Source organism: Crotalus tigris, unplaced genomic scaffold (genome assembly GCF_016545835.1).
Source record: "Crotalus tigris isolate CLP2741 ecotype Arizona unplaced genomic scaffold, ASM1654583v1 scf7180000017614.5298720, whole genome shotgun sequence".
NCBI lineage: Eukaryota > Metazoa > Chordata > Lepidosauria > Squamata > Viperidae > Crotalus > Crotalus tigris.
In genome coordinates this window covers 2209086-2223355 of record NW_024096513.1, presented here as the reverse complement: position 1 = coordinate 2223355, position 14270 = coordinate 2209086, and the positions used below count along the sequence as shown (strand labels likewise).

The 14270-nt window shown below is 47.7% G+C and overlaps 1 protein-coding gene across 4 annotated transcripts; it reads right to left on the bottom strand.

Annotated features, from left to right (window-relative positions):
• Positions 1 to 2059: 2059 nt before the first annotated feature.
• TXLNA (taxilin alpha) lies at positions 2060 to 12872 on the bottom strand. 4 transcript variants are annotated; one of them, XM_039328858.1, is made up of 11 exons: positions 12498 to 12872; positions 11275 to 11531; positions 10776 to 11090; positions 10331 to 10422; positions 9746 to 9916; positions 8400 to 8594; positions 7202 to 7321; positions 6249 to 6323; positions 5663 to 5755; positions 4383 to 4478; positions 2060 to 3827 (listed from the first exon to the last, which is right to left on the bottom strand). In XM_039328858.1, the coding sequence occupies exons 2-11, from the start codon at positions 11495 to 11497 to the stop codon at positions 3498 to 3500; spliced, it is 1710 nt and encodes a 569-aa protein (XP_039184792.1). In that variant the 5' UTR covers positions 11498 to 11531; positions 12498 to 12872; the 3' UTR covers positions 2060 to 3497. The 4 variants fall into 4 exon arrangements, with proteins under 4 accessions (XP_039184792.1, XP_039184759.1, XP_039184770.1 ...); XM_039328825.1 differs by having other exon boundaries at positions 10776 to 11093; positions 12498 to 12824; XM_039328836.1 differs by lacking the exon at positions 12498 to 12872 and adding an exon at positions 11849 to 12252 and having other exon boundaries at positions 10776 to 11093.
• Positions 12873 to 14270: the final 1398 nt, after the last annotated feature.

The following is a 14270-nucleotide window of genomic DNA, read 5'->3' as shown; positions in this document are numbered from 1 at the left end:
AGAGGGACCTTGGAATCCTAATGGATGATCACTTGACTATGAGCCAGCTGTGTGCTGCAGCAGCCAAAAAAGCTAATACAATCCTGGGTTGTATAAACAGGGGCATAGAATCAAGATCACGCAAAGTATTATTACCGCTTTATAAAACCCTAGTAAGGACACACCTGGAATATTGCAACCAATTTTGGTCACCATATCCCAAAAAAGATGTTGAGAGTCTGGAAAAAAATTCAGAGAAGAGCAACGGCCTGGAGGCTAAAACGTATGAAAAAGGGCTGCAGGATTTGGGTTTGGCTAAAGAAAAGAAGAAATAGAAGAAACATGATAGCAGTATTCCAGTATTTGAGAGGCTGCCACAAAGAAGAAGAGGGGGTCATACTATTCTCCAAAGCACCAGAGGGCAGGACAAGAAACAATGGTTGGAAACTGATCAAAGAGAGAAGCAACCTGGAATTAAGGAGAAACTTCCTAACAGTGAGGATAATTAACCAGTGGAACAGCTTGCCTCCAGAAATCGTGGGCGCTCCATCACTGGAGATTTTTAAGAAGAGACTAAACCAGTGTTTCTCAACCTTGACAATTTTAAGGCATGTGGACTTCAACTCCCAGAATTCCACAGCCAGCAATGCTGGCTATGGAATTCTGGGAGTTGAAGTCCACATGCCTTAAAATTGTCAAGGTTGAGAAACACTGGACTAAACAATCACTTGTCTGAGATGGTATAGGTTCTCCTGCTTGAGCAGGGGGCTGGATGAAGACCATCAAGGTCCCTTCCAGCTCTAACATATGTTGTGTTGGTTGAAAATCTTCCTGAGTTTTTCAGATATTTCTGCACCATAACAACATTGCTTCATTTGTTGTTTTCCTCTTTGTCTGTTATGTAGGTGCTCCTGCTGGCTCCTTTTCTGGATCTGATGAAGGCCCAGTTGGAATAGCTACAAGTTCTGGGGGTTTCCTTGATGTGTTTTAGTTCTTTTCTTTCCCCTCTTTACTGGTAGGCAAACTTTCAGGCCAGCAGTGTTGGGTTCTGATCACTCCCATTTTGTGCTCACCACCCAATTGGACCTCTCCATCCCTTCTGCATTTTTCAATACGCTGCTCCCATCTTTCTTTCAGTCATTCACCAGTGTCCTTTCCTACACCAATGTGAGGTTGGAATTAGAGATCTCTTGAAAGACCTTTTTCCACGTCTGCTTCTACCTTCAGTGTTGTTACAGATGTAATATTGTGTCTTGTCGTTTCTACCAACTTTCTCAAACTCTTAAGTTCTTCCTAAGATTTTTATCTTTCTTGGCTTTGGCCTTTTTTTCTTGACAATTTCCAGTTTGTTCTGACATCCAGTGTGCCTTGTTTCTTCAACTTTAGCACTCTATTTTCACATTCACGTTATTTGATACCCTTCCGTGGTTCCTCTGGTTACACATCAATGAATTGGGACTCAAAGCGATTCCTGATGTTGCCTTTGAAAATGGCATTTATATGCTCGAGAGCGTTTGTGGAAAGTAGTAATCTTTATTCTTTTGCTTTAGTCCGATTGGGAAGTTGCACATGAGCAGTTTGCAATCTGTCCCAGTCTACCCAGTCCATGTTTTTGCTATTATAACTGCACTTTTCCACCTCTTTGTATCAATATAGCCATTTTGATTTCTGTCTAGCATGCACCTAGACATTATTTTGGTTTTAAGAATATGTTTATTTGTTACAATGAAAAAATCATCAATTTGATAATGACAGATTGTTTTCTGGTTTATACTAAGCCAAATTGGTAAAACTGCAGGCTTTATTTATCATTGTTTTCTCATTATAAGATGCCTTTGCTTGTTGTGACAAAAACAATCATTTGCCTCCCACTTCTTCCTATATCGCTGCTGCCCATAGAGATGTCTGTTTCTTTAGCTGGGGAGACCTTTGGGCCTTGGCTGGGCCTGTACAGCTTCCCTCCCCTCCCTTCCAGGCAGCATATAGTAGCAGGACCTGGAAGGAGGGGTGGAAGCATCCACTGCTTATCAAATTCTCATAGTATCAAAACGGGTGACAAAAAAGGAAGACAAACAACAGGTACATGTTGCATTTCTATTGGGTACAAAGATACATACAACAGAAGTTTATTGTACAACAGCATTAAAAACTGGAAGGTTTGCTTGACACTATTACAATTCTCATTTCCTAAAACTCAGGTCTTTTTTCCCAGAGAGACTGCCATCCACGGGGGGGGAGGGGGGAACAAATGGCCCTCGCACTCAACAGTGACCAGTTCTCCCCAATCTCTCTCAAGTGGAAAGGAAGCTACTAGCAATATAATAATTTTATATTAATACTTAAAATGGCTTTGACTTAGCATCTATCTAAAAGAATTTTGTGATTGCTTTTAAGACCAAAAGTGGCACAAATTAAAATAATGAATTGGCTGTGAGTGAAGAAGGGTCCAGATGAACAAAATTACCAAAAAGCTCTGAGGACACCTCCCCACCACATGATTCTACAGACAAACAATCCATCAAAAGTGCTATTAGGACACATCTCAGGCGACCAGACTTGGGCCAAGGTTGTTCTAGCTCCTGGGCCCATCACCTACGTGGTCTGGACTGGGGGGTTACGTTTTGTCTCCTTGAAAGTTACACACAGGAGAATTTGCTTTGCCACCCGAAATTCGCCAGGCACAGACGCAGGCAGGAATGCTCAGCATGTGCAAAACAGTTAAGGAAGCAAAACCTTTGGATTAAATCTTCAGTACATACATACACTTGCTTGTGTCTGTGTGCATGCACACATATAATCATAGAGGCAACTGTGAAGTCATAAGGCTATTGAGACATCAATTCTGGAAGTAGCAAAGTCCTGGAGATGACGCCTCCTCCACCCACACCAATGAAAGGGGCATCTTGGCCTCTGTCCCCACGTCACAGTAATACATCAGCTTCATTCTCCATCTTCCTCCCCCCCAACCCCCCCCCCCACAGGCTAAAAAGAATAATCTACCACATTATCAAACTCCTGAGTCTCCAGCACTGACTTTAAAGGGCAGGTCTGGTAATTTAAAAAAAAAAAAAACCATTCAGAAAAAGAAAAGAATTAATCCTCAAAGTCCCACCGGGATTTTTGCTTTGCATCTGCATTAGTATGGCACTCACTGAGAGCTACAACAGCCAGATGTTAAAGTGGGAGGAGGTAAAATTAGCAAGCTTCTCCCGCTTTGCTTCCCACCTTTGAAAAGGATCGACGGCTGGATCTGCCACACACGTAGATGTTCACACAGCACCACGCAGAGAACAGGATCAATCTCATTTATAGATCTATATATAAAAGGTGGATGTTGCTGCTGTACATAGTGTTGGATAATACAGAGAGATTATTTTAAAAGCCAAAAAAGCATTCAGTATTGTCAAAAGCTTTAACCTGAAAGCCCCAGAACAGTTTTCATCTGAGCACGGGGCTTCCTCGAAAGAGGAATGGATCCATCTGGAGAGCGCTGCAACCTGCCCGTATATCCTTCAGCTTTACTGAGCAGAGTTAGCAGTTTCCTCTGCTGGCTGCCCAGCTGCCATTCCTATGCTCAGTACCCCAGGCTGCTCAGGGGGGCCTGGGGGGCCCGCTGCCTGGGCCAGACCAAAGCCCTCTCCTGCCCTGGGGCCCTGCAGGGCCAGCTCCTCTGGGATGCCGATGCCGTGGGGCTGGTCCTCTGTCCCTGTGGTCAGAGAGGCAAAAGCACACAGATCTTGGACCTTTTTATTCAGGTCGTTGCGTTCAGTCTGCAGGGCCCGACACAGCTTCTCAAGGCGCTGAATCTTCACTTGGAGCCCTTCCAGTTCTTTGTCCCGGAGGGTTTTCTGCGTGGGAACAAGAGCGTCAATTTCAGAGTCAGCTTTTGGAAGGAAACATCTGAAGACGGTCACTGGAACAAAGTTCTGAAGACAATTCAATGGGATTGTCTCGCCCCAACGGGATTAGCCCACCCCCTCACTTCAGCAGACTCCACCTGTGAAGGAATTTTGACTGGAGCTGTCAAGGAGAAGAGCCTTTTCCACTGTGGCCCCCTGCTCTGTGGAACATACTACCGTCAGATGTGAGATCTGCTCCCCCCGCCCAGCCTTCCAGAGGGTCCTTAAAACTTGGCTTTGCTGGTTGGCTTGGAGTACCGGCGGGGGCACTCCTTGCTGTAGATGGCCGACGGGATAAGTCCTCAGCCCTGCACTTTCCATCTCCTTGGTCTCAGATCTTAGTAACTTCAAAAATTTTAATTGTTTCTAGATTTATCTTTATTTTTTGTCTGTAAGTCTTGCGTGAGATGAGATGGCTTCTTCTATTCTGGAAGGCTGCCCTGTTTGACTACGTTCCCCACAATGAGAAAGCCTCCGTCTCCCCAGGGGAGGGGGCCTTGTTACCTCTTCCGCCATTTCTAGAAGGGCTTTGTTGCTGCTTTCCCACCGGGACCTGTACATCGTCGTTTCTTTCTCCAGCTTCTTGATCTTCTTGGTCATCTATAGAGTTGCAACCAAAACAAGAAAAGAGCAGTTACAAAGCCTTTCCTGTCTTGTCAATCTTCGGCAAGCCAAGAACTGGGATTATGGAATATTGAAGACTAGACTGAGTGATGTGGTCCTTGCCCTTGCAATCAAAGGCAGTTGAGTAAGGATAAAATCACTGATTTTTTTTTACAAGGAAGAAAGCTATCAGTATGGAAATGAACAAGAAATGAAAATGTTTCACTGAGTCCTGATCGGTACAAAAACAGTGGCAGTGCTACAAACTTGTTTTATAGGAAAAAAATCCTTTTTTTGTTAGAAATCACCTCAATGAGGTAATGAACACTCCTAAGCATTTATCGGAACCAGCCCCAAACATCCTAACCGTTTATCAAAAGCATTCAATTTTTTCTGACATCGATAATGCTGCAGATATATTCAAGGTGAGAAGGTATTTATAGGGAAGTGATATGCAATGGTGGCTTGAAAGCAGGAGACGGTGAATTCTAGTCCCGCCTTAGCCACGAAAGCCGGCTGGGAGACTTTGGGCCAGTCCCTCTCTCTCAGCCCAACTCACCTCACAGGGTCACTGTGGTGGGGAAAATAGGAGGAGGGGGTGTTGGACATGTTTGCTGTCTTATGTGTAAAAATAGTAAAGGTGGGATACGAATAAATAAATATATGGAGAGACGGATGAATAGATCTTAGGGAATATAAGATTCTGCAAAACAGCTCTTAAAATTTCAACATCTTCAGCCTACAAGAATGGGAAGGGACATGGATGCTGCTGCCACACAGCAGATTGGCCCAAACTGGACGGACCTGTTTTCTCTGATTTTTTTTCCTGCAAAACAGCAGTTCTGTAGGCCAGAGGTGTCCCTAAGTCTCCACGTGGGAAAAGATGCCGTAAAAGCTTTCTGGATCCTGGTGGCACCTGCTGCAGCCCCAGCTCCCTCGAGCAGCCTCTGGCACAGCAGGACCAAAAGGCCAGAAGCAACACGGCAACCCCAACTCACACACACACAAATTCAAGGTCCGGGGTGGGTCAATGTGTCCCAGACTTTAACTCTGCTGCCAGTTTCAGAAGCCCGGTGGAAAACCTCCGTCTCTTCCTCTGAGGGTTTGGCACAAGTCAGTCAGAGACCAAGCCCCCCATCCCACCCCCCTCCTGCCCTCCATAGCCTGGATCCGCTGCATACCTTCTCCATTTCTTGCTTGAACGTGGTGAACACTTCGCTGCTTTTGGAAAGGGTGTTCTGAAACTCTTCAAACTTCTCTGTATAAAGAGCCAGCTGAATCAGAGAAAGCAGAGAGGAATGACTGCCCGGAACATTCACGTTTGCGGCTGTTCTACGGGGTCAGGTGAGAGGAAGGAGACCGGGACGACAGGATGACAAATTCCTCTTCTCCAGCCCCCAGAGCAGTGGCAGTAGCCAAGCCCCATCTAGGGTGTCTACGGGGGCAAGCGGTGTCCAAAAAGTCAAGATGGCAGTCGCAACCAACCAAGTAAAGCCCTCTTCCTTTTTGGATCCTGCACCACTACCTAAGAGCTGCCATTTGGACTCCCTTCACAGATGGCCCAGATCCATCCCAAATTTGATTTTGGAAAGACAATGTCTGCTACTTGGAGCCCAGCAACCCCAAAGCAAGTTCCGAGCTCCCTTTCTGGGAAGTGACGAGCATCCTTAGGCTAAACCAGGGGCCTCCAACTGCCAAGCTGTCAAGGTTGGAGACGGCTGGGCTAAACCAACTGAGGCAGAGCAGAGATGCCCCTTGCCATCCCACCTGCTGTTTAAGATGCGCTTCCTGTTGCTTCATCAACTCACACATCCTTTGGGACTCCACGGCCTCTTTCAGCAGCTGCAGGAGAGAAGGAAGAGGAGGAGAACAAGAAGGGAAGTTGGGGTCACCCCGGATGAGAGAAAAGGGGAGCCTCCGACCGGCAGGAAATTTCTTTCCGTAGAACCTCCGCCTCCCCAGTCGCTATTCAGCCTCTGCTCCCAAATGGTGGAATCCAAGGATAAAGGCAAAACCAGTTCCAGACGCCTGACACCTGCTCCCTCTATCAAGCTCTTTCCAAATCCAGATCTCACTGATCATCAGGTCAGATAAGGACCAAGAGAGGCAATAAGAAGTCTCTGATCCCTCTGGCTGCATTTCAGATTGTCCTCAGCTTAGGATTAGAATTTCCATTGCTAAATAAGGCAGTTCAGGGTTATAAAGGAGTTGTACCCGGTTTTATGACTTTTTTGCCACAGTTGTTAAGCAAGACACAGCCGTTAAACAAATCTGGATTTCTGTCACTGACTCTGCTTGTTGAGAGCTGGCTGGGAAGACGGCAAATGGCAATCACATGACCCCGGGACATTGTAACCATCGTAAATGGATGCCAGTTGCCAAGCCCCTGAATTCTGATTACATGACCAGGGTGATGCCAGAAGAGAATAGGTCATGTCACTTTTTTCAGGGCCACTACAGCTATGGACAGTTGCTAAACAAAATAAGTCAAGGACTACCCACAACTGATTATTAGAATTCCTGAGAACTCCACCAGTCTCCTGGGATTTTCAGCCCACGTGGCAGCTGAAGATCCTGTCTCATTCAGTTGCCTCTTTTTCTTAAGCTGCCCCAGAATCCGCTCCCTCCTAATCCTTGCCACGGCCTACTTGAGAAGGGAAACGTGGCCATCCTCCAGCTTTCTGTTTGTTAAACAAAGACGCAACCACACAAAGCCTCACAAAGTCCTTTTCCCGCTGGTGCCTCTCCTCCGCCTCTTTTAACATCTCCTGAGCCTGCTGGAGTTTGGCGTCCACCAACTGCTGCTGCAGGTCCTTATGCTTGAAGACCTTGTCGATGTGCTGCCAAGAGAAACACAACGGGTGTCAGTGCAGGGCAACTGGCGCAGCCACAGCTTAGCTCAGTATGAACTCTCAAGCCTGATCTGATCCCACCACCTTCCTTCCCCAAACGAATCGTGGCTTGTACCAACTTTGATTCAGCCCTATAAGAAGAAAGCCTGAGATATTTTCTGGGCATGAAATGTTGCAGGTGGATACACACTGACAGTGTCATCATGACAACGCAGAGACACAGGAAGGTTTTCCTGAAGGGGGCGACCAACTAAGGAGAGGCAAAGCTTCTTTCAAGATAATCTCAGTCCCTGATGACAAAGGACTCCCCTACGAATGACACCAATACGGAAGACAGCTGGGCCCTCCCTTCCTCCAGCGTGGCTTGCTAGCTTCGCAACTCAACTCGCAGCCTCGGCCTCTCTGCAGAAGAATGCCGCAGAGCTCACGTTAGCAAAACCAAGCAAGCTGCTTCGTTGCTGGGCTGTGCAGCACAATCCCTGAAGCAGCTGCCATGTTTTGACCAGCCACAATTCCATGCGGCCATTTGGAAAACGGTGACCGCTTCCAGGATCGTGCCGCGCAGCCCAGGAATGGAGTGGCCTGACTTCCCCTCCCCCGACCTCCTGCAATCTTCAAAAGGGAAATGAGGAGGGGGAGGGCAGCAAGCCCAAGAAGGGGGGGGGAACCCCAAGTGGTGGGGTGCGGGAGGCTTCAGGATTAGGCCTCTCAGGGCCTCCCCCACCAGAGGCACCCCATGCTACACTTAATGACTGCATCAGGGAGACCAGGGATGGGGAAGTCATTGTGAAGTGATTTCGCTTAACGACCATCACCACTTGAGACTGTAATGGCTAACCTGCATTACAGCCATAAGCGGAGGACTACCTATATACACTATCTTTTCTACAGCTCAGGAGATCTGTCGAATGACCAAGAGGCCAAGCAAATCTGGCAGAAAAAGGCTCGTCTGAGGGGAGACACGTCTCAGGGGCTGGTGGCACAGCTGAAGAGCAGCAGGCTGGCAGGAGGGCTCATCCCTCATCCTCCCCCTCCCTCCCTCCCTCCCTCCCTGCCTGCCGCTCACCTCCTCTCGCAGTTCATACTGCTCTATGAGCTTCTTCAGCCTTTCGGCCAGTTCCATGTTCTCCTGGCGCAGTTTGGAATTGCGTTCGTTGTGCTGTTCCATCTGCAGCTGGATGTCATTGAGCATCACCTGGAAGTGGGAGGTTACCTCCTTCCGCTTCTCTTCCTCCTCGCGAGCTCGCTGGACGCCCTCCTCCTGTGGAGGAAAGTGGGAGAGCCTTCCAGGCAACTCTGACAATGCAAAGAGGCCCAGTCGGAAGAACCCCAGCTAGCAAACCCGGGGGAGCTGCTGCCAGTCTTCAAAGAACAGGAAGTTGCAATCAGCCACTCCCAAATCCACGCCAGGCACTTTCCCCCCCTCTCGTGGCCTGTTAAGGTCAGGATGGGGGGCAGTGGCAGTGCACGGCCTTCAGTGGGCCGAAGACCAATGCTCCGGGAGTACCGTTTGGCTCTAAGTCTTTTTTTTTTTTCAATTTTTATTATTTTATTTTCATTACAAACATAAGAAAAAAAAATTCAGATACATAAGAAGTTAAAATAGAACACAAATTCCACCATTGCTCACCCATTTCCCCCCAGACCGCATCCCCCTCTCATCTCTTCACTTCCCCCTTCCTTCTACCTCCTCCTCCTCTAAGTCTTTATCGCTTGCGATTGTGGGCAAGATGCCGGCTACTCTTCCCATTATGGAGAGAGGATTTTTATCATTTTGTTTTTTAAAAAACATGCACTTGTCTTGTTTATTATACTGGGACCCTGGTTGCTCTTGAGGTGAAGGTAGTCCTCAACTTACAAACATATCTGAGGCTGCAATTTCAGTCCTAAGTCACAATGGTTGTAAAGCGGGCCATCATGTGACCACAGCCGATTTTATGGCCGTTTCTGCAGTGGCGGTTATGAAAACCAGAGTGGGGTGATTTTGCCACAGACCGGAAGGAAATGCCTGTTTCTGTTTCTGGAACAAACGTAGTAAACTCCAGGATGCTGCAAATGGCTGTAAATTGCAGACCTTGCCAAGCGACCACAATGCAGCTATGTGACCTGGGGGGGAACAGAACTTTGGGTTCCTTTTTACGGGTCCATCGGTACTAAAGACTGGTCATAAATTAAGGACTCTCTGTCACCAGCCTCTCTGCCCTGGCTGGCTCCTAAGCCTCCTCGTCTCTGAACAGACTGTTGAGCCCCTTAACCTTCCCTTCCCCTCAAAGGGCCAGGAGATGCCTGGGAAGCTCCTGGAATGAGCTGCCACTTTGGGCTCTGAGAGGTGGGATATTGCGGGGGGTGTGGGGGGTGAGCCAAGGCAGACTCTGACAATTTTCTCATCTAGCATCAGCCAGCCTCATGTACCTTGAGAGTGCGGTTATGTCTTTGTAGCTCCCGGCAGAGGCTTTCCAATTTGGTACGAGCCAAGACGGCCTTGTTGTGCTCACTTCGGAGATGGTCCTTCTCCTGCACCAGCTGAGTCTGCTTCTTCTGCAGTATTTTCATCTGCTTCTGAGAGTTTCGGTGCTCTTCCAGCTGATGGGACAAGAAGGGAAGGAAGAAAAATAAGGATTGAGTATCAAATAAGAGCACAATGAGATGTTTAAAAAAGCTAATATTTCAGCAACAAAACTGTCAGCCCTTCAGGTAGGCCAGACAGATAAAGGAGACCCCCTAATATTGAACTCTGTTTTATTGAGAGGCTGGAATAACACAGTCTTTAAAGTAGGACATTGTTACTCCTTCACTTGCTCCCTTATACTAACAAGATCCATGCTAGCCTGTCTTCCCTGTAAAGTGAGGATTCTTTTATCTTTTGCAGCTGCAGCTGAGTGAAGATGACCTGAAGGCATCCAACTCCCCCTGGACCACCCGTTGCCCTGCCCGCATGACAGCAGAGGAGATTCTCCAGTCTGCCGAGTCGCCTCTCCACCCATGCCAGGCACTGACCAGTTCCGCGTATTTCTTGCAGAGGGCTGCCAGCTTCTCCTCAGACGTACTGAGGGTGTTGAGGGTCTGCATCAGAAGAGTGATCTCCTTGCCTGGAAGCAAAGCAAAGGCTCATTCAGAGCAAGCACAAAGACATGGTGGCAGGGCAGCATTAGAGAGCTGGAAACAGCAGCCTCTCGGGTACGAAAAAGCCTCTAGAACGTGGGAAATAAAACTAAACACATTCCAGTTATAGACTGTTATAATCACTTGAGGTAAGGTAGCTGGGAGCCTCCCCATATTTTAGTTACACAACAACCTCCTTAAGAGGTAGGTGAGTCGTGAGATGCCAAAAATCACCCCAAATGATTTAACATGGGTTGCCCCTTCCAAGACTAACAACGGCTAAGGCCGAGATGATGGAAGAACAAAGGGAATGTAGGCCCATCAGCAGAGAACTTCCTACCAAGCCCTCTGGGCTTCTTTTTCTCCTGGACGCGTTTGTGGTCACGCTCTCCGCTCTCATCGCTGATTCCCCTGGGACCCTCTTTCTCGCCGTTTATCTCAGGGCAGCTTTGCTCCTGGTCCCCGTTCCGGGGAGACTCGCTTCGGCACTTCTCTGGCTCGTCCAGCTCCACAGGCTCATTCTGACCGTTGTCCTCTCCAGGGGCTTCCTGGTTGGAGTCCCTGCAATAAGTGCTCAGAATGTCTTCCAGCTGTCTGCTCAGCTCTTCAGAAACATCCGGGACTGGCTGGCAAGGCACAGCCTCCTCTGCCTGATCTGCTGCAGATGGTAGAAAGCACCATTCAACATTAAGAGGGGAGAATTCCAAAGAGGAAAAAAACAAATGAAAACAGCTCTTGAGAGAATTAGTTAAGGATAGAGTAAGAATCATTCTCTCAAATGATGGTAGTGCCCCACATTTAAAGAGAAATAAAACTAGTGAATCTCAGGGGAAACACACCCTCTTCTTTCTTCCTCTGCTCCTCATTCACTGGCATTTCAAGCCTATCATCAGCAAAGTGTTTGAAGCCAGAGAGGCCAAGTTGGTGGTGACAATCTCCACTTCCTGCAATGCCCCCAGGAGCCTCAGGTAAGTCACTATCTTCTGGCCCCAGAACATCCCTTATTTTGCAAGGGCTGGGGGGTGGAAGAGAAGCTTTGCTTTCGCCATCTTGGTTCTTCATTGTACTTCGCCTTCAAAGCCACTTTCAGCAGTTTCTATGTAAAACAAAAATAAACGGTGTTATTTTGGGATGAATATTCGCTGTCAGCCAACAGCACACATGCAAATAAAGTAAATAAGAACTGGAACAGCCAAAGGAACAGCAATGTTACAGCCAACAAGTGGCAATTTTAATAACTGTCTCTCCACGAGTTAGTACCTATTGCTGGCACATCTTGTAGAATATCACTGATTGATCAACTGGTTACCTAGGAAATATAACCTCAGATTGGGTGAGTTCTTGTAACTGCAAGCTGCACTTATTTTGGCAGAACAACATCACAAAGTGAATAAAGACATGACACGTACTCACACAGTCATCAGAATATCTGCATCTTTTCCTCAATTTGGGGAGATTCTTTTTAAAAATATATATATCCCATTTATTATTGTTGCTACAGTGCTTGCATTTCGTGACTCTACTTCTCTGCCAGTGATTTAAAGAATAGGATTCCTTGGACCACAAAGAAAGACCACAGAGTTGGACCATGGGGCAAAAGTTGCGCCACTCCTGTCTTAAGCAGAGCCTGGTTATTTGTCACTGTCAACACTTTGGAGACTCACAAATTCATTCTCGTAAAAAGTGAAGACAAGCTCATTTCTGCATAAGCCCCACAAGGTTTGGATCCCAGTAAGGGTCTGCAAGAGCCTGCAACCCCCCCTCCCCCTCCCCCGGGGGGGCCTCTTGGGATCCGCCTCCTCGGCCCTTCCAAGGGGAGCCCGGCCTCTCCCAGCCCCCGGTGCCCCCCTCCCGTTCCTTCCTGCAGCTCCTGAAATGGTCCTTTAACGTTCCTTCTATCCCCCCCCAAAGCTCTCAGCCCCCCCCGGCCAGGACCGGCTCTTTCGGCCGGGGGGGCCCTCGCCCAGGCCACGCCCTCCTCCCGCTCCCCCTCCGCTCTCGGCGCCCCGCTCCGCTCCGCCGTGCTCCTCCTCTCGCGGGAAATTCCACCGCTTTTCCCTACCGTACTATCACGTCACTCCCGCGCCGCTGACGTCACTCCCTGCCGCCTTGACTTCACGCCCGAGAAGGACGACGCGTTCGAAGCGACTCGGCGAACCAGAGGACCACCGGCTCGAGCCCTCCGCTGTCCTGGCGCGGTTACTCGGCCTCCTTCTCCCTTCTGCTCCGTGGCTGCCGGGTTCTCGTTCCAGCCTCTCTCCGCTTGCTTAGCAGAACGCTCCGTAAGGTTGCGAGGAAGCAGCTCCAGCCCGGACTCGCACTGCGCCTGCGCCGCTAACGGTCAGCGGCCAATCAGAGGGAGGGACCAGGAAAAGCATGCTGGGAAACGACGGAAGAAAAAGCGCCACCCGAGGCGGGAAACTGGATTGGACTACAACTCCCGGCGGTCTTCATCCCCGGCGAAAGAGGGGGTGGCCTGAAACCACAGTTCCCAGCATCCCTCGGGGCAGGAATCGTCTTGCTGGGAGCTTCACAGGAATGTGAGCAGATTTCAGGCAACAACAACAACAACAATAATACGCTTGCAATATGCTTCACTTAGAACAGGGGCAGGCAACCTCGGCTCCTTAATGACTCATGGACACCTTAAAGTGGTCACGGTTGGGAAAAAAATTGGTCTTTATAATACTTTCGTATGATTCATTTCCAAAAAAAGGTTATGAGAGGTTTCTGTTTACTGCCTTCTTGGGGTTCATTCTCGGTGATCATTGTTGGGTTTTTTATTCCACTAATATTGTTTCTTACCGTTTTAATACTTTGTTAGTCATCCAGGATTGCGTTTGTGAGATGGGTTGCCATAGAAATCATTAATCAATGTCTTTTAGAGCACTGCCAGGTATCCCCGTTATGGAACTGTAACGTTCACCTTAGCGAAAGAATTCTTGCAGTCCTGAGCGCCGCATAATCCCAGGACTGCTTATTAATAGGGAAGAGGTGAGAGCCCAAAAAGCAAGGAGGCTGGCAGGTAAGAGCCATGGGGGGGGGGGGTCGGATGCCATGGACAGGGTGGACCAGTTGCCAAGTGCCCAAATTTTGAACCTGTAACTGCAGGAGTGCTGCAACAGCCAGAACTTCTAAGACAATTGTCCATTTTTTCAGCACTGTTGTAACTTTGAATGGTTGCTGAACCAATGGATGCAGCCCGAGAATTACCTAACTATAACATAACCATTGTGTCTTTTAGATTTCTATCCTTATTTTGATCTAGAGGGATTTTTTAAAATACTAGTCCTGCTTTACTAATCAGGAACCAACATTTGTTTCTCAATTCAGAGAATTTTTTGAATTAAAGTTACCTTAGTGAATAAAATAAAAAATTCACCACTGAAGTGAATCTAAATAAACTTGTTAAAGAAGTTCATCTTGAAAGCTAAGCACCTTTGAGTCTCCCTAATGGGCTATTCTTCATTTCTTTTCACACACCCTTCTTCTGGTTTCACCTACTGAACTTCTATAAAAGTTTCCGATCCACCTTGTTGCTAACTTGTTTCTTAAACCATAAATTTTCTTTCAGCTCACTGTACCTTATTCTCACTAGCTCTTCACTTCTCCCTTCCTTCACTTCCCATCTTCTCTCATGTTTTATTAACTGATATGACAAACTTACTTTTCATTCTTATATATCTCTATGCTTTGAACCCTCTTCAACATTCTTTATACCTTTAATCCTTTCAGGATTTATCTTTTTTTCACTAATTTTCTTAGCCCTTTCCTCCCTTTCTTCATCCTTTCTCTGTCTCTTTCCTTTTGCTGGCTCTTTCCTTTCCCTCTTTTC

Excerpts from the sequence above, each read along its gene's own strand:
- TXLNA (XM_039328825.1), bottom strand. The coding sequence starts at position 11,497 with ATGAAGAACCAAGATGGCGAAAGCAAAGCTTCTCTTCCACCCCCCAGC. Across the intron at positions 11,094-11,274 it reads GCAGAGGAAGAAAGAAGAGG|CAGATCAGGCAGAGGAGGCT; the intron begins GTGTGTTTCCCC and ends TACCATCTGCAG. Across the intron at positions 3,828-4,382 it reads TTCTAGAAATGGCGGAAGAG|AAAACCCTCCGGGACAAAGA; the intron begins GTAACAAGGCCC and ends GTTCCCACGCAG.